This window comes from Pelophylax lessonae, assembly GCF_965119305.1.
Source record: "Pelophylax lessonae genome assembly, chromosome: 1".
Taxonomy (NCBI): Eukaryota; Metazoa; Chordata; class Amphibia; order Anura; family Ranidae; genus Pelophylax; species Pelophylax lessonae.
The window spans coordinates 779,513,686-779,531,996 of record NC_138768.1 but is presented as its reverse complement, the minus strand read 5'-3'; the positions used below and the strand labels follow the sequence as shown (position 1 = coordinate 779,531,996).

Sequence of the window (18,311 nt, the reverse complement as noted above, 5' to 3'; positions counted from 1 at the left end):
TAATTGCATGTCGCTTGGGGCTACATTTAAGTCCACTCTGCGTTTACTCAGGGACAAATCCATTGCTGCAAGTTATGTGCTAAGCTTTATTTTCCTTTGTAGGAGATTAGAGCAAAACTCAATCAAGGTCATACCTCCAGGGGCTTTCTCACCGTATAAAAAACTACGAAGAATGTAAGTAACAAATACTTTCAAACAGCACTTTAATGGGGGTCACCGGTGTTTAAAAATATTCTCTGCACGGCTTTCACAGATGGCCGATTTGCAAATATTATGCTCTGAATCCTAAAGCCACAGGACTTTTTACTCTTGTTAATCATCTGTAACTTTGACTTATGAGCATTAAATACCAACATTAATGTTTAAAAAGCCAGCTCTGCCTCAGTGTCATCAGTCTGGCTACACACGATGGCATGGACACTGGTAAATGTACGTTTGGGTAGCTTTATTGATTAAAGGGTCAACATTTCTTATGTGTTCTGCTGCATATTAAGTATTGTTACATGGCAAAACAATACTGCATTATACAATAGTACTTTTACCTGTGACATTATCTAGATATTTAAAGCGTCTAGATGTGTTACACCAAATATAAAATGTATTATACGTATCCCCATCATTTTTAATTAGCTGCATAATCAAAAGCATCTATCTGTTATTTCATGAGCCATCATTTAGAGTCTAACTTTAACAAACTTTTTTTTGCATTACTTTTGATAGAGTGGGGAAATATAAAAATTCGGCCAGATTATTTCTGTACAAGGCCACCATTTCTGTAATGCTCATATGAGAAACAGGGTAGGGAAGGTTGTCACTGGGGCAGGAAGGAACATTGTCAGAAATCAGAATTTCCTCACTTTAATAAAAATTGGCTTTGTTTTTTTTATCTATTAGAGAGATTTCCAGACACTTCTTGTCCCCGATATAAATGGAAGGGAAGTCTCCCCAGTGGAATACTCGCATAGCGATGAAAACTTCACAAAGGTTCTAAACCTTCCCCATGCTATCCAAAATTAATTGGCTGGAGTTTGGCTTTAAGTTCCATCTAGTTCCATATTTGTAGAAAGCTGTAGGGCAAAATACTAACAGAATTCAGAAAGTTGTGAAATATACATAAGCATTACCTTTCTGAAGAATTGACTGTACAGGGATAAGAGGTATTTATACTGTCATAGTTAACAGTGATTTTAATTTCGATTTCAGGATATCTTTGGACTGTCATAGTTAACAGTGATTTCCACTTAGATACCAGGATATCTTTATACTGTCATAGTTAACAGTAATTTCCACTTAGATACCAGGAGGTCTTTATACTGTCATAGTTAGTTAATAGTGATTTCTACTTGGGTACCATGAGGTCTATATACTGTCATAGTGAATAGTGATTCCCACTTATCTTCTGTCTAATAAACACATTCTTTCTAACAATAGTATGATACCTGATCATAAAACTTTTTTTCTTTATTATTCCAGTGATTTAAGCAACAACCAGATATCGGAAATTGCTCCAGATGCATTTCAAGGTCTGCGTTCCCTCAACTCCTTGTAAGTACCAATTCCTTTTACATGAGAGTCGAAATTCCAACTTTATGTGGCTTGACGGTGTTCAGCCTGTTTGACTTGCTGTGAAGCTCCTCCTGAGCAGCACTCTCATGCTGTCTAGCAGCTGTAAAACACAAAACCAGAATGTCATCAACATGAAAGTGAATCTTGACTATCTGCTGCTGGATTGGCTTCGAACAACTTCCTGGATGATTATAAATCAGCTTGGACGGCTTGGCTTCTCCATAAATTCACCCATGCATTGATTTGTGTTGCAGCTTTTAAAATTATAATGGATTATTTCTGCCATTTTATTTATTGGTGTAATATTCCTGGAGACAAAACATAATCACTTTGCAATAAATCTTACAAGTAAATAAACAGGGGCCATGGCAATACATATTTGTGCGCACATTTGTATTTGTGAGCAATAAGGTCATTAAATCAGTAACATTGAACTTGGATAAATGTGCAGGGAAAATGTTTCTGCTGTGGCCACCTTGGTGGTTTGGTAAGGAAAAGGAACTATTGGACCATTTCTGTTGGCCACATGATCAAAAGGGGGTTTCCAGTTTTGCAGTCCCAGTCTGATAAGCCACCATAGGCATTAATGCTTTAGGACAATCCTTTTTCAGGTTAAAAAAGGGATGTCAGTGGCTTCTACAAATGCTGAATCCGTCCTGGGATAGCTTTACTGTTACTGTATAGGACAAACAACAACACCATAACCCTGCCATAACCTTTACATGAATTTGTTATCAACCTAAATAAAATAAATGAAGGGGCAACATAGGAGCAGTACCCTAGAGCAGTAATTCTCAACCCTTTTGCAGTCAAAACACCCTTTAAAATTATGTACAATCATGAGGCACATACATATCACATCAGCATCCACATATGTGAGCCACCAAACATCAGAGATGATTTATTCATCCACTTTTGTGCACTGGTAATGACTAGTATTCCAGTGATTCTCTTCTCCCTCAGTTTCTTTCCCTCTCATTCCTAACGTTACCCCAGTGCTGACACAGAGGGGCAGGGAACAGTGGAAAACAAGAATGCTGTGCAGGCTCCCGATGTCCTCCTTATCAACCAATGATGTCATTAGTTGTTAGGACGTTCGCGGCCAGAAGGTTGTAATGATGCACGATTAAAAACTTGTGGCTTTTTGTAACTACAAGGCAGGCTTCATTCAATCACTGGCTTCTATACAATTTTTGGTCAATTTTCAGGCGTTTTGCCAAGGAACCCCTGAAAAAACCTGAAGGCACCCCAGGGTGCCTGGGCACCCTGGTTGAAAAAGGCTGCCTTAGAGAAACAATAAAGGCTCTTGGACAGTTCAGCTTGTTGACACCCACCCAAAACTGAAATATCTCTTCTGGCTATACTCAAGCCCAGGATGGCAGAAAGGCCTTGGATACTCTGTGATTAACCCCGTTGCATTATCACATTTGTTTTTGCACAATAAGAAAAAGCTAGGACTAGACAAGATAAATGACACCGTGTTCATAGAGCACTCAGATTACAAAAAGCTGCCTTATGAATGCTCTCCCATAGCCTGAGCAGTTATATAGTAAAATAGCATCTGCTTTGCAGAGCTATACTGCTGACAAATATATGGTGGTTAATCGACATAGAGTTTTTACTAAGACTGGTTACTGCATAGCTCATGTGTTTTTCCTGCAGAAATATTAACTAACATGTGAGTAAAACGGGAGTAGACCATTATTAATACCGGCACACAATGTGACAGGTCATAGTTTACTTCCCGTTACAGACACACCATAAACACGAGTCACTTAGATAAATTAGCAGACATTAGCAGACTCTTGTTTCACTTGATGGTGATGAATTCTTTCCAGAGAGGGAGATTTATTAAATCATTTTTCTTCAGCACAAGATTTATATTCCTGCTTTTTAGACTTTTTTTTTTTTCCTGTAACCACCATCCCAGTGTGGGATATTATAACAACCGCACCTTTATCATTAGAGTGCAGACCTCCTAAAACTTTAGTGTGCTCTGGAGGATCAGCCATTCTGCCCCAGATTAGCCTGCGACTAAATAGAAATATATACAGGGTGGCATTTCAATCATGGTGTCCCCAGGTATCTCTTACTGCTGTGTTCTTATGACATAAGTCTTTTGTTGTGGCATTTTGTCATATATATACACATCTGGTATTTGTCATACATCTCTATATCAAGACAAGCGTGATTTACATGTAACAGCATCATTTTATACTGCCTTGTCTTAGATGACTTCTAGAAAGCTTGATAACATATTTCAGCATGAATAAGCCTTATGCTTAACTTACACATCAGTTTTCCTCTTTTTTGTAGATATTATCAGAAGTTCTTTTCTTCTCTTTTATCAGCGCCACACACATTTTCTGTTTGTCTGTTTTGATGCAATCATTTCTTTTTTGTTTATGCGTTCCTTAAAACATTGACTGGGGAAAAAAAAACTGTTCCAGATGCATGCTACTATCTGAAAAAAAAATTATCACCTCAATAAGCCAAAGCCTATTCACAGATCTGAGACCTTGATAGGTAGATATGTTGATAGATAGGTAAATAGATAGACTATCCGCTCTGATTGCACTGCATCCAAATAAAGATGAGTAGTGTTCAACGTCTTGAGCTGTTTGGAAGCAGCGTCCTGTCATCAAAACCGGTGTGTTTGCTAAAGGTACCATATGACCGGCAAAGCCACCTGCACAACACTAAATAACGGCTCTTAGAAAATGTCATTATTCCACCACCACCACCACTACCACCCACCACCACCCACCACCACCACCCCACGAAAAAAAAAAAAAAAAGAAAATGTCATTATCAAGTGAAAACTGATTCACACCGACAGGCAGTTTCAGTAGGTTTGTCATTGTTTCTCTTTATTTACAGACATATGTTTTGTTATACATGCTTAGTGGTAATTACGTTCACTCAGTGGAGTTGATATGCTAAAAGAGTAGAGAATAGGGATATAGTGAAACTAAAGAAAACTGTATTTTCCATTGGATGATTGTGGTGAACACAGCTTCAACCTATTCACCAAGTTAAGTGAAAATGTTCTACTCCTTTCCATTGCATTTAATTATCAACAGTACCTGCAGGACATGTGTAACCCATACGTGTTTGTAATTAAAGGGATCCATTGGTGACCCTGACTTATAATTTTCATTGGCGCATATTTATATGTAGCATTATGGTGTATGGACTGACTGTACTTAACAAGAACAATGTCTCCATGATAAATTGCCTTCAGAAATTTCTTTTTGCTTTTATGAAGATGTTTTGACCTTATGTCAGCCTTCTTTTTATGTAGCAGTCCCACGGAGAGCTGATTCTAGACCACAGCCTCAGTGTCATGATACAGGACAGACGTGTCCTAATCTGAACTAAATTCTTAATGATTTGTTTTCCTTGTAAGAAATAGCAGTGGGAGTAGATTTTTTCTGGTAATACCATATGCTGTAGTAATTATATGTCTATCTAGCTCATTATTGTGGGTAATTGTTTCACTTGTAATTTCCCCATATTTATCATCAGCTGTTTACAAAAGGGAAAAAAAGCAGTCATATTTAATCAGGCAGTGAGGATGCACGCCTTGCGATAACACATAACCAATCATATTTCATCTCCATCACTTTAGAGCAGTCATAATAATGAAAGATGGTGCAACTTACTAAACTCCTTAAAACAGAACTTCAGGCAAAACTATTTTTGAAGCTTTTGACAGAGCGTGGGAGGTTTGGAACTAGTATTGGTATTATTAGAATGTGTGTTCCCTTTAAGGAAAATATGTTTCCTTGGTAGTCAGCTAAATGGGTAGTGATGGTAAATTTCCCCATCAGAGGCTAGACAGCAGTACAAACAAACATTCCAACCATCTCCACACTGTCCAAAGCTAACAAAGGGTTGTGTGTTGCATTGTGGGATGTTGGCAGGGGAGTGCCAGAGCTCCAACAAGAAATTCAAGTTTAAATGTTCATACCTCATGTGTCCAAGTTTGGGGACTTCCCAGGTCCACAGGAGAACGTTAATGACAAAGTAAAGGTACTGTATGCTCAGGCACCTTTATATTCTGTCACCATTGACCGTTATTTGGTGTCCCCTTTCGTTTTTAAGACCTGTTTTTATCTTAAATGCATGTTGTGCTTTACCTTGTTACCTTAGTTTTTTTCATTTTTCTGCTGTTTAAAAGAATGAGCTGGGAAGCAGACACAACATCAGCAGTCAGGGTATGGCCATACTTCCACTGATATTAATAGATTTGTGCAAAAGAACAAAGAATTCACAGCATGTGCCCCCCTTTATACCAGGGCTAATTTGGAGGATCTGGCAGGTTCCAGTGCTCCACCGGTACAGGTGAGGGTGGGCATATCATGTACTGTTCCCAGTAAGACATCTTTGATCTATTGCCAGGCTTACTAACTTGATTTTTTTGCATCTTATTATAGAGTTCTCTATGGAAACAAAATCACAGAGCTCCCTCAGAGTGTGTTTGAAGGCCTGTTTTCATTACAGCTACTGTAAGTATACTTTAATTTGTTACTAAAATCAAGAACCTTGAATAAACTGAAGTTCTTGTTTAATTCAGTAGGAAAAGTTATCAGCCCGTCAGGTTTTTATTGCTGCTGAGGAGAGTTTTCCCCACTTCCTGCCCCAGTGTCACCATCCAAAACTGATAATTGTGTCTTAAATGGAAAAATCCAACAAAAACTACATATATCTAAGTCCTGTAATGTTGCTCCTCAGGTGCTTTACTACATCAGGTGCTAGCTTGCAAGAGCTTGTCCCACTCAGCCGCACTCTGAATAAATTACATTGTTGGTGTTATCACCCTGATTGGGCTTACTTTTAGATTTTCCTGCAGTCGTTTTTCTTCAGTGGAAAGGCCATAATGAAGGTGTCACCCTCTCAGAGCTGGACTGCCCGTTTGTTTTTCGATTCTACATCATAGAGCAGGGATTCCCAAACTACGGCCCTGCAGCTGTTGCAGAACTAGACATCCCATGTGGCATTGTAAAACTCTCATATTCACAGACATGGCTAGGCATGATGGGAATTGTAGTTCCTGAACAACTGGAGGGGCATAGTTTGGGAACCCCTGTCATAGAGAATGCATTAGGGGTGTGTGACACCGGCATTCTAATGACAACAGCAGGAGGGGAGCTGAGAAATCTGGCTTCATTGAGTATATTTCAGAAATGAAGTCTCTCACAGATATAAGCCATCATGGGATTCAGCTTGCCAGCAACTACACAAACCCTAAATATCTGTGTTTGTGTCAGCAGGCCCTTAAAGGTTTTGTTTTACTGCTTCAAAATGAACATCTTTATGCTATTTTTAGACATGTTAACCTCTAGAATGTGACGCAGTGTGTTCTGATGTCAGTTGTAGCTGGCATCGGAAAGTTTGATGGATTGAAATCTGAGCATTCAGAAACCACAAATTGTCCTAATTTATAGCAGAGCCAGACTAAGAAGCCATAAATGAGAAACACATATGTTTCATATATGCTTACTTATCAATTATATGCATTAGTGATTTGCAAGGCCCAGGTTTGCAGCATGACAACATCTGAATTTAAATACATGGCGTTCATCATCTCCATGTGTTGGGACATCTTTTTAGCACATGTTGGTACTAATTCACACTGCTATGATGGGGTATTATTCAACTTGCCTGGAAAAGGTCATGTCTAAGTGTCATCATTGAAGTTATATTTTGCTTATTATATATGATTATTCAATGGCATACTTGATAAGGCAATTTTGACTTCTTTCTTTTGATCTCTTTCAGTGGCAAGTCAAAATGCATGCATGTCATTTAAATAGCTGGCAGGATATATTTTGTAATTTCATTCCAGGGACAAAGTGCTGCTGAGCCAGTGTGCCTTAGCTTGTCAACACAATAGGGGAGCATAACTACAATTGATAGGGCTCCATGGCAAATGTGACAATGCCCCCTTGCATTGCATTCTTTCATTTTAATCCTTCTACTGGGAATTTTTAAATCTATAACTAACACTAGTCTTTGTGCATAGCAGTTGCATTGCATAGTGGTGCGGGCCTTATTTATGAAGTGTATGATTGTACAACTTTCTGTATTTTCCCCCTGGGAACCAATCATTGTACGTTTTGTGTATTAAAACGAACAGTTCTACTAAAGACACAGACCTAAATGATTTGCCTCAGGGCACTTCATGCATGTGGGCACCACCCTACAGCACCCCATTGGTGGCTGACTCATGGCTGCTGTAATGGAGTTTGATTCCCAGGCACAAGGAGTCTGTTTAACAATGTTTTCACCCCAAATTTACACAATTTTAACTCAAAATTCTAAAAGAAAAATTTTAACGGACTCTTATGCAAAAAAATGAGTAAGTCTTGGATGAATTTTGGGAGGAAAATGTTTTGTCACATTCTAAAAAAAAAAAAAAAAGTGCCTCACCTTATTGTAACTGCATTGTGTTTGAGGAAGAAGCAGTACCATTACTTAAGACATTGAGAGAAGTGTACTAAGTTTTTTCTTTTCCCTTTTCTTTTTTCTTGAGAAGGTTGGAAAATATAGTTGAGATGTTGAATGGTTATTAATAATATCTTCCAATAGCAGCTCTCCCCTATTTCATTTACATACCAAGCACCACATTCCTCCTGGGCATAAAGGTTCTGCTATGTAGTTTAGTAGTTCAAGCTAGCTTTTATTTTTATTTCTATTGAGAGTCAGGGATCTCGTCATATCAGGATCTCAGTCCTCTTATGTATTAAAATCTCTGATGTGATCACAATCTCTGATTTGATCAAACCTGCTAGTTCCCCTTGACATCTGATTTTTGGTGGATTTGCATGTAAAACAATAATTGCTAAGGTATACAGTTAAAGCAGAACTGCACTGCATCTGAACACCATAAACCAAAAATACTATTTAATTCATTTTTTGTATTCAAAGCAAACACATCTATCCATCCATGTCTCCATGCTTCATTTTGCTGAGAAATCGCTTTGAAAAACTCCACCTAGTATTTCTGGCCATGGCCATCTTGAGTAAGGGTAGATGATTCCTGTAGCATTTACTTCCTGGAATTTCTCTGCCCTTGCAGGCAGGAGGGTGTACTTGGTTGAGAAAACCCCTCCTCCTCTCCTCCCCTCCTGAATAGTCCTGGGATGTATGACATCATTTGCCTAGGCATGGAAACCAGGAAGTAACTGAAAAAAATGTAAAAAAACTTTTAAAACAAGTAAATATTATATACTTTCCTATATATTTACTTATGCTAGCAATATAAGGATTAAAATAGTAAATGTTTATTGAGAGAATGAAGTTCCACTTTAAATACAATTCATTCAGAATTGCCTTTTTCACCCATTGACCCCTATATTCTGGCCTGTCATAGTCCTGGCACCTGCACTACAGCAAAAAACCCCATATGCCAATAATGTGCTATACTCAGGATTAGCTATTGGAGCGATGTTTGGATTGTAGCCAGAATGGGGAAGCTCTAAGATGACAGTTCACCTGCTTTTCCCATACACAGCCAGTGGTTAAACACTGTAAGGGTGACATTCCTACCTGTTGAAGGTCTTGTCCATAACTGCGGTAGTTTGCAAACCACTTAAAAGGAGCAAGTGTGACTGACAGCACCTTGGAAACCATACAAGATGTTCTGCTTCAGCACACAACCTAATGTAATGTAAGCAATTGAAAATAATAAAACCACAGCAGAAAGGAAAGGAAAATATACATGGCAGCCGTGCTTCAGCCACAACAAACCGCTTAATCAATAATGTATGATAGTATGTTTATTTTGTTATACATTTTTTTTGTGCTGGGCTGTGCTAGAAGTTCACACCTTATTGTGAAGTGTGTTAAATCATATTATATGTTGTAATCGTCATTTTCCTGGCATGTCACTGCAAACGTGTTTTAGCTATTTTAACTATAACTTTTTTTTGTAGGATTTTTAGTTAGTACAAAAATGAGATTTGTCCACAGAGTTGTTTTGGATAGAGTGAAGAAGACTATTTTGGGGCCTATGTCCATGCTAGGGAACTTGCCATATCAAGTAAAGTAATAATTAATATAATTAGGAAATAATTTTGGCTTGGGCACAGACAACAGTAGAAACACTTATTTATATGGAACCTGTCAGGTTTTATTCCATATTTACTGGGAGATTTCCATTCACATTCTGTACTGATTACAGATTTTAATAGGACAACTGAAGGGGCATCTTCTCAACAGACACAGGCAGCAGTAGACACTCAGAGGTTCTAAAGATGGACATAAACATTGGCTGAGAGCACTGGTTGGTAGCTGATTGGCAAACCTTTTTTCACCATGCCCCTTCAACAGAATCCGGCCAAACGGCCGGCTTCTGTTGGCCCTGCTGCCAAGTACAAGGGCCGAACATCGGCTCGTTTCTATTGAACTGGCTGATCCCACCTGGCATTCGGCCCGTGTGTACTATGCTTTAAGACATCATCGAAATCGGTTTGTCTGAAGGGGCTGGACTGACCTCATTTGATTTGTATTCTGGCTTTCAGTCACAAAGGGAAGCATGGCATTGCATGAATGGCACACATGACCATGGGTTTCCGAATAGGATTCAGAAAGCAGATTTGGGTTGTATCTCTAAAAACAAAAAAAAAATGGCAACCACTAACTATAAAATACATAGCCAAACACACAAAAAGAAGGCAAACCAATACATGCAATAAAAGTTGCAAAAGTTTATAAAAAACAAATAAATAAAAAGAGAGAGAAAACGTAACTCATTTGAAGGTGGAAGAAATGTGATAAGAACATCCACAGCAAGCTAGCCAAACTTGCTTGAACTGTGTAGAGCTCTTTTCATTTTATTGCTCCTGAGACAGTTCATGATGCCTTTGAGAAAACAAAAAAGGATTTGTCACTGAACTTTACAGCCGAATGAACCTGAGAAAACTTTGTAATTCATATTATCCTTGGTTCAACAGATTGCTCAATGCCAACAAGATAAATTGTCTGCGGGTAGGTGCCTTCCAGGATCTCCACAACCTGAACCTTCTGTCTTTGTATGACAACAAGCTTCAAACCATTGCCAAGGGCACATTTGCTCCTCTTCGTGCCATTCAAACTCTGTGAGTATTGCCTTGATGTGGTGGGGGGATTAGAAGTATGGGAAATCTGGCAGCATGGGGAGGGGTTTTCTTTAAATCCATCTTCTTTTTTTTTTTGCATTCATGGTAAAAAAAAAAAATAATGCCAGGTCAATCGCGAATAACATATTCAATCATTCCCATTCACTCCTGAAAGGCATTTGGCTCAGAACCCATTTATCTGTGACTGCCATCTGAAGTGGCTGGCGGATTATCTTCATACAAACCCTATTGAGACCAGTGGTGCCCGCTGCACCAGCCCCCGCCGACTGGCAAACAAAAGAATCGGGCAGATCAAAAGCAAGAAATTCCGCTGTTCAGGTAATTTGCTTAGACTATTTTCTAGAATTCACTGCCAAAATAACAGATGCCCTTCACGGCTATACAGAGCAGCTGGCCCTCTCCTGAGTGCAGGAGAACATCACAGAATCTGTCTTTTTTTATCTTTTCTCCTGATACACAAGAATAGATGAGGAAAGGCACATCAGGGCCTTTAAAAAAAAGTCTTATAGCAACCAGTCCAAAATCATCTTTTGCTGGTTTGACTACAAGGCATTTCTGAATGCTGGAATCTGATTGGTTGCTGGCACATAGTTAGCTCGTTATGTTGTGGAGATAAATGCTTGTGTTCAAACTTACTGCATTGATGTCCACCTTCCAACAGCTTTTGAAATGAGGTACCGTGCATAACAATAGAGCCATATAGTTCTGTGCAAACTAATGAAGCCATCATAGTTTAGGCTCAATGTTTCACAGTTATCCATCCACAACTGTCCCTATTTTGTTGAGATGGGATAGGAGATTTGTTTTTAGACCCGCTTGCCTTGATTTGTATTCTAACTGTTGGTGCTATATAAATTCTGTATAATAATAATAATAATAAGAGGTAAAGGTTTGGTCTGTTCAAACATGGGCCTTGTAGTGGCAAGTTTAGGTAGATATTTGGGTAGACTTGTTGTGGGGCTTAAATATTACTATGTAAGATGTTAAAGTGCAACTCTGATCTTACCGAAAAACAATCTTATGCGGGTTAGGTATAACTTGTATACATTTTAAAGATTTAAGCAAACTGGGTTGCAAAGATTTACTTCTGTTCGCAAGAGTGAGAAAGTCTATCTGCTGGAATATAGTCCTCATTCAAAATATTGTAATAAGATGAAAAAAGTGCTGAAAAAAGGAGTGAGCCAATCACATGAACAATAAACCACTTTTTAGTTGGGCATTTTGCATACTCTAAAAGAAAGCAACATTTAAGTTTTTGGGCTCTTAAAAAAATCACAGAGGCTTTCTCCTCTGTGTGGTGACAGCATTTGTCATCTAAAAACTAGAACACACATCCTTTTATGTGAAACTTTAAGCAACTATCTGCCTGAATTCAAAGAGGCATATAGGGCAAAATGTCATAGCACATAGCAACCAATCAAATTTCATATTTTACTGAATTGACTTCATTAGAGTGAAATGTAATTGGTAATGTACAGTACATTCTTGCATGTTGTATTGCTATATTTAATACAGCACATTCTTGCATGTTGTGTTGCTGTATTTATTAAGCTTATAAATGTTAGTGGAATTTACAATGTGTACTGCTAGGACCTGATTCATCATTATTAATCCTATTATCTTTGATATATATAGTGCCATCATACTGTATTCTGTAGCAGTGGGATGTACAGTAAACATATGTTAGCAATACTATTCATAACAGCATATAAAGGTATTTTATTAGACCCCGCAATGTAATAGGTAATATAGGATGATAATGAAAGGCATGTCAAATCCAGAAGGGGAATGGTCAGCCATAAGCACTCCATATATCAAATCATACTTGATTTTAAAGCAAGCTTCAACTCAGTTACAAACTTACTTTCATAAAGAATAAGGATTGATGTCTGTTATATCTCTCTATGTGTTAGACTGGATCTATCATATTGCATACAGGTGCTGCAAATCTCATGTTCCAGCTTAAATGCAGATTTATTGTCTTTTTTAACACCGATTTATTGTTGTATGGTGATTTCGCTGATCATTTCTGATTTTATTGAATGAATTGATGAATCATAATTATTAATTTACAAACCCTGCAAGTCAGAATATTACTATGCCAATGTTGTAACAGTTGTACTTTTTGTTATTTCAATATAGATAGTGATGTTGCCTTTAGCAGCAAACAAATGTTCTATAGTTTATTTGTGCTCCAGTTTAAAGGAATTATATAAAAAAAGTGGTTGATACGGGCAAAAGCACAGCCCTCTTATTTCCTAATATATCTCTAGTTTTTACTTTATGCAATTTAGAATTTAGATGCAACTGTTTTTCATTTTTTTTATTTCTGCATGTAGCTAAAGAGCAATATTTCATTCCAGGTAGGTTGTGATCTGAAGAACGCCCCCCCCCCCCCCCTCATGATCAGTCCCTTACTAGGAAGTTTTGCATGTTCAGCTAGCATACTTGCCAGCTTCCATTTGAAATTATGTGAAAAAAAAATAATAACAAACCTGCTCCTTTGATTCAGCTGCCTTTCCTACCAATGTTTTTGGAACATGATATAAAGAAGGCACTGCTGCCTGTAGGGTGGTAGACCCTCTTAGCTCAGCAGCAGCCTCAGGCCTAGGAACACGCAGTACACCTCCAGCTATAGATGTATACTGAAAGCTCTGCAGAGACTCTCCTGTGCTCTCAGAATACACACAGTGCAGCAATTGGAGGAGATGCAATTGTTTAATGCCTGTCTACAGTTACAACCTCCAGCATCAGAGAGGGGAATGGCTACAAAACAAGAAGATTTTTCGCTCTTGGGCTATGAATGGGCAATAAGGCTGTAAATCTTCTGAACGCCAAAAGTCAGGACTGTTGACAAGTATGCAGATAAAATTTTTCCTGCCTGCATGCAGCTCCTTGTGTTTATTTAGGTCACCTAAAACAAGAACCTTTTATTCTAGAACCTTTAATGTATATTTGATGGTTGTATTATTGTGTGTTATGTGCTTTTGTGTGTGTTTATTGCAAGCCAAGTCTAATGGGTAGAACATTTCTCTTCCTTGAGTGTATTTCAGTACATTGGCCTTCATGTCAACTTTTGTGTTTTTTGTTAGGGAGATTCTTGCATGTCAATGTGTAAGAAATCCCTTTTAGCACCAAAGCTTAGTAGCAAAGGTGTGTTACATTGAAATATGTGATATAAGCCCCTTAGCTCAACATAACAGTAAAAAAAAAAACTAAGACTCTCCTGTATGTAACTATACCATTCTTCAGATGGGTTTACCGAAGTTGCGCAGCAGACTGACAATGACAGGTTTAATTTCCTGCTGGGCGAGTCCTCTCATGTCCCCGAGCACAAGTATTCCATCCATGTGTATTGCAGACAGGACAGAGAGGCAAGAGTGTGCGCTGAATGTTAAATGTCATATTCTTTTCATAAAAGGGACAAATAAACGCTTTGTAATTTTAACCACAACATTTACTGCGCATGCAGGTCATGCATTATAAATGCAACAAAACTAGAAATTGTGTTTTCCTAGGACATAGATTTATTTTTAACTCTATCCTTGGCACCTGACAGAGAAATATAATATTTCAGAAAATTTACATTACTTTCTTTAAAAAAAGGAAAAAAAAAAAACGATTTCAGCTTGAACATTGCAGTGGTAACTTTTCACCCGTAGATCAGGAATCAGTAACTCTTTATTGTATGAAGTCATTTACTGTTTAAACAGAAACTAAAATAATTTTGAGTCAGTTTCGCTTTGCTATTTTTTTACACTAATATAGCTTTTTATTTTCAAGTAAACTCTTGTTTTACAAATCAGCAATTAAAACATGTCACTAAGGCCCCTTTCACACATGCGGACCGTTCATTTCATCAGTTCAGTCACGTCAAAATGGATCAGTTCTTCATCCATTTTTCATTGGTTCTCATCCATTTTTCATCCATTTTTCATTGGTTCTCATCCATTTTTCATCCGTTTTTCATCTATTTTTCATCCGTTTTTTTTTACATCCACTACCAATGCAGAAACGGATGAAAAACGGACCGTTTGTCCGTTTACATCCATTTTTTCATCCGATCCGTTTTTTTTAGCGGAAGAAAAATAGGACTTTCATCTGTTCAAAAAAACGGATATTGACGGAAGCGGATGTAAATGGATGATCATCCGTTGTCATCCGTTTCCCCATAGGAATGCACTGATGTCCATTTTTCATCTGTCAACGGATGGATGAAAAACTGACAAATGGTCCGTATGTGTGAAAGGGGCCTAATGGCAATGCCATACTACATATTTTAAAAAAACAAGTTCTGTCTGTAGCTTTTTCCTTTCAGGCTATCTCTCTTTGATTAAAACTCTATATAAAGCCATGTAGAGTTTAGTGGGGGGAGGAGTCATCTCTGTCTTTGTTATTTATCTTAAACATAGTAAATAAAGAAAACATTATACAAACCCTTTTAAGGAATCTCCATGAACTTAATAGTAATACATGCATTTAAACTTTACAAACTAGGAGCTGTGGGTGGACACAAAATGTATGGCTCCCTCTGACTCCCAGTGATCTTAAAGCATGATGGGCTGTCAGCACAAACTATTTTTGATGTCTGATTAAGGGATCCGGTAAATTACATGCTGCTAGTCCTACCAGTTTATAAAATATAAATAAATATGTTTATAGGTTATATTTAGAGATCAGTGCAGCTCTATCCTGAGAAACAATAAAATATATATTTTTTTCTTTTGTTGTAATTTTACATAAATAAGCCCAGTAGTTGATATACAGTATTTGTTATATACGAACACAGAATACTGGGCATTCTAGTTGATGATTAATGCAAACTCCAACTTGTAGTTCCAAAAGAAATATGAGGAGGACTCCAATGCAGACCACAAGCTGGCACAGCGAGCAGGTGGTGACTAACCTATATATACACACACACATATATATATCATCAGGCCTGGCACATATGGCTAGTGTTCCCTTCTGGAGAAAATATTGTTTTTAGATATATGTTAAGTCAGGTACCATCCTCAATGCCTTTATTTACTTATAATGCAGTCCATTACAAATCCAAAAGGTAATGTCACACCTTCTGATGATGAATTGCCCATAAGGGTTCATTTACTAAAACTGGAGAGTGCAAAATCTAGTGCAGCTGTGCATGGTAGCCAATCAGCTTCTAATTTCAGTTTGTTCAATTAAGTTTTGACAAACCTGGAACCTGGTTGTTTTCTATACAGAGCTGCGCCACCAGCTCTCCAGTTCTATCTTGCATTCCCAAATTTTAGTAAACCAACCCTATAGTGTAACTTAAATGTCCAAAGCATTTGAAGATCCAACCTCTAGGACATTGTTATGATCATGTTTGTAGAAGAATAGATCACCACTGAAGTCTACATAATATATAAGAAGTCATAAGATAATATAAATCACAATAGATTTAAAGACTTTAGACATGGGTCTTAAATCTACTATTATAGTGTTAATGGGATTGAGCCAGTGGGTATGATTTACTACAAGCAAAAAGATTGTTCACTTTGCAAGGCAACATTTCATTCTCTTGATAAATGTGTTAGAAATTCACTTTGCAAAGAACACCCAATCATTTACAAGGAAAATTAAAAAAAATATATATATATATTTTAGCTCGCACATGATTGGATAATGGGAGTCAGCAGAACTTCACCTCATTCACTAAGCTAAGAATTCCCTTGCAAAGTTCACAGACTATTTGCCTTCAGTAATCAACTCTTGTGTATAAAATAGCCAGTATCCATTGATCCTTTCAAAGAAGTTCTGGAAAAAACAGACTTTCACAGTAGTCCAGACTCTCAGGGATCTGTTAACTACTTGGTGGCCAGGAATGATGCAATTATGCTGCAGCATACTTCTGGCACCCAAATGACTAGTGCTCAGCAGAACCCAAATTCAAAAGGAAATGTTTGATTCCCAGGCTTTTTCTTCAACAACAGAGGCCTGGAATAACCTGTACATTTGAAATGCATCCAGCTGGCAGGCTTACTAAAGGAGATTGTGTTTTAGCGGACACTAATTAATTTTTGGAATTGGAGGTCTTCTCTAAGTCAAAATATTGTAAATGCATTTATTTTCATTAGAAGCTATGGATCTGACCAGTCAAACAGGTTTTTCAAAGCATGAATACAGATGTCTTAAATATTTGACCATTTTTGGGAAACTTTTGGCTCTGTATGAAAACGAATGGACTTGCCTTTTAGTAGTTAGTCATTTAAAGGAGTTCCCTCTTCTGTTGCACACAGTGAGACTAGTTAATGACGAATGCAAAAAAAGCATCCTTGTAAAAATTTACACTAATGAGTATAGCATGAATACATTACAACTCTAGCAAACATCCAAGAACAGTTTTATAGCTTGCTTTTGGAACGCCTTTATTCTTGGCCAGATTATGGTAGATTTCTATAGCAAACATATGACAACTTTCTGATTATGGTTAGTACGTTGCCTGATAATTTGTCATGGCCATTTTGAATCTGTGGTGTTACAGTCCTAGTAAGGAGATAGGCCGAAGCCTAAAAAATTAGCCGCTACCACTGGCTTGAGGTGGCCTGTGTACATGTGTATACAATTTAATAATGTGTCTTAACATTTTACCCTTCACCCCCTGTCATTGAAGCTATGACTGTGGATCTGTTGTGTGGATAATGCGTTTGCCCTCTCTAGCTGTTGTGTCCTACACTAATCAGTTTTCTGTGCATTGCCCTCAGTTTAAAGCCAATACACATTGCTTCTCTTCTGTTTACTTCTTGCTTTCTCTCCTCCTTGACCAACTTTACTTTTCAGGCATCCATCACTTGGGTTGTAAGTAATAATTCTTTCTCTGAACATAAATACTCTCTGATCCTAATGTGTCCTTTTTTCCAGCCCAACATGTTATATCCTTCTAAAGAAACCAAATGACTGTGGGTTTTTGTAAAAGTTCTCTTTATTAACTCAGCACTTCCATTTTCTTAAAGAGGAACTCCAGTTAAGGCAAAAAAAACCTGAATTAAGAAAAGTAGCCTCAGTAGTTAAATTAGGTTTACAATGGGCACTTTGAGCATATTCTGCTGGTAATGTGGAACATTGATACATAAAAGAAAAGAAGAAGCCATAAGTATTCCAACCAACTCTCCCTTAATGGGCATACCTCATTCCAAATAAACAAAAACTATTGAGAATAAATAGGACTTTTAAGAGCTATAAGTAGTCTACATCACTGGGAAACGTTAAAAATACACAGTACAAAATAAAGAAAATGAATAAAAAAAAAAGGAACAAACACTTAAAAAAGTGCTAAATAAAACAAACTTCAAGAACCCAATATAGGGCTCATAACCTCATCTCCTAGAGACTCTGGAATGGTTACAAGGGTCAATAAACTTCAATACCCTCAGAATGGTTTCTCACTGACACTCCCCTATCTTTCCATGAATCTATTGTTGGAAATATATATAGAATGAACTAACATAGGAGCAGTCAGTCACAACAATTGCTGTTTAAAAAACACATTTCTCACAAAATCAGTTCAGTTTATTTTGAAAGAATATAGGTAGGAAATATTAACTATGAATTATAATATTAGGAAGCATATCCCATTTGCATATCTAAACACATGGG

The 18,311-nt window shown here is 37.5% G+C and overlaps 1 protein-coding gene across 3 annotated transcripts in view; it reads left to right on the top strand.

The window, feature by feature from the left end:
• SLIT2 (slit guidance ligand 2) overlaps positions 1-18,311 on the top strand; it is a 415,524-nt gene that overhangs the window by 326,954 nt on the left and 70,259 nt on the right. For all 3 annotated transcript variants that reach the window (XM_082243064.1, XM_082243065.1, XM_082243066.1), the window contains exons 10-14: positions 103-174; positions 1,474-1,545; positions 6,006-6,077; positions 10,527-10,670; positions 10,846-11,009. In XM_082243064.1, the coding sequence (XP_082099190.1) occupies positions 103-174; positions 1,474-1,545; positions 6,006-6,077; positions 10,527-10,670; positions 10,846-11,009 (524 nt within the window). The remainder of the gene's footprint in view (positions 1-102; positions 175-1,473; positions 1,546-6,005; positions 6,078-10,526; positions 10,671-10,845; positions 11,010-18,311) is intronic.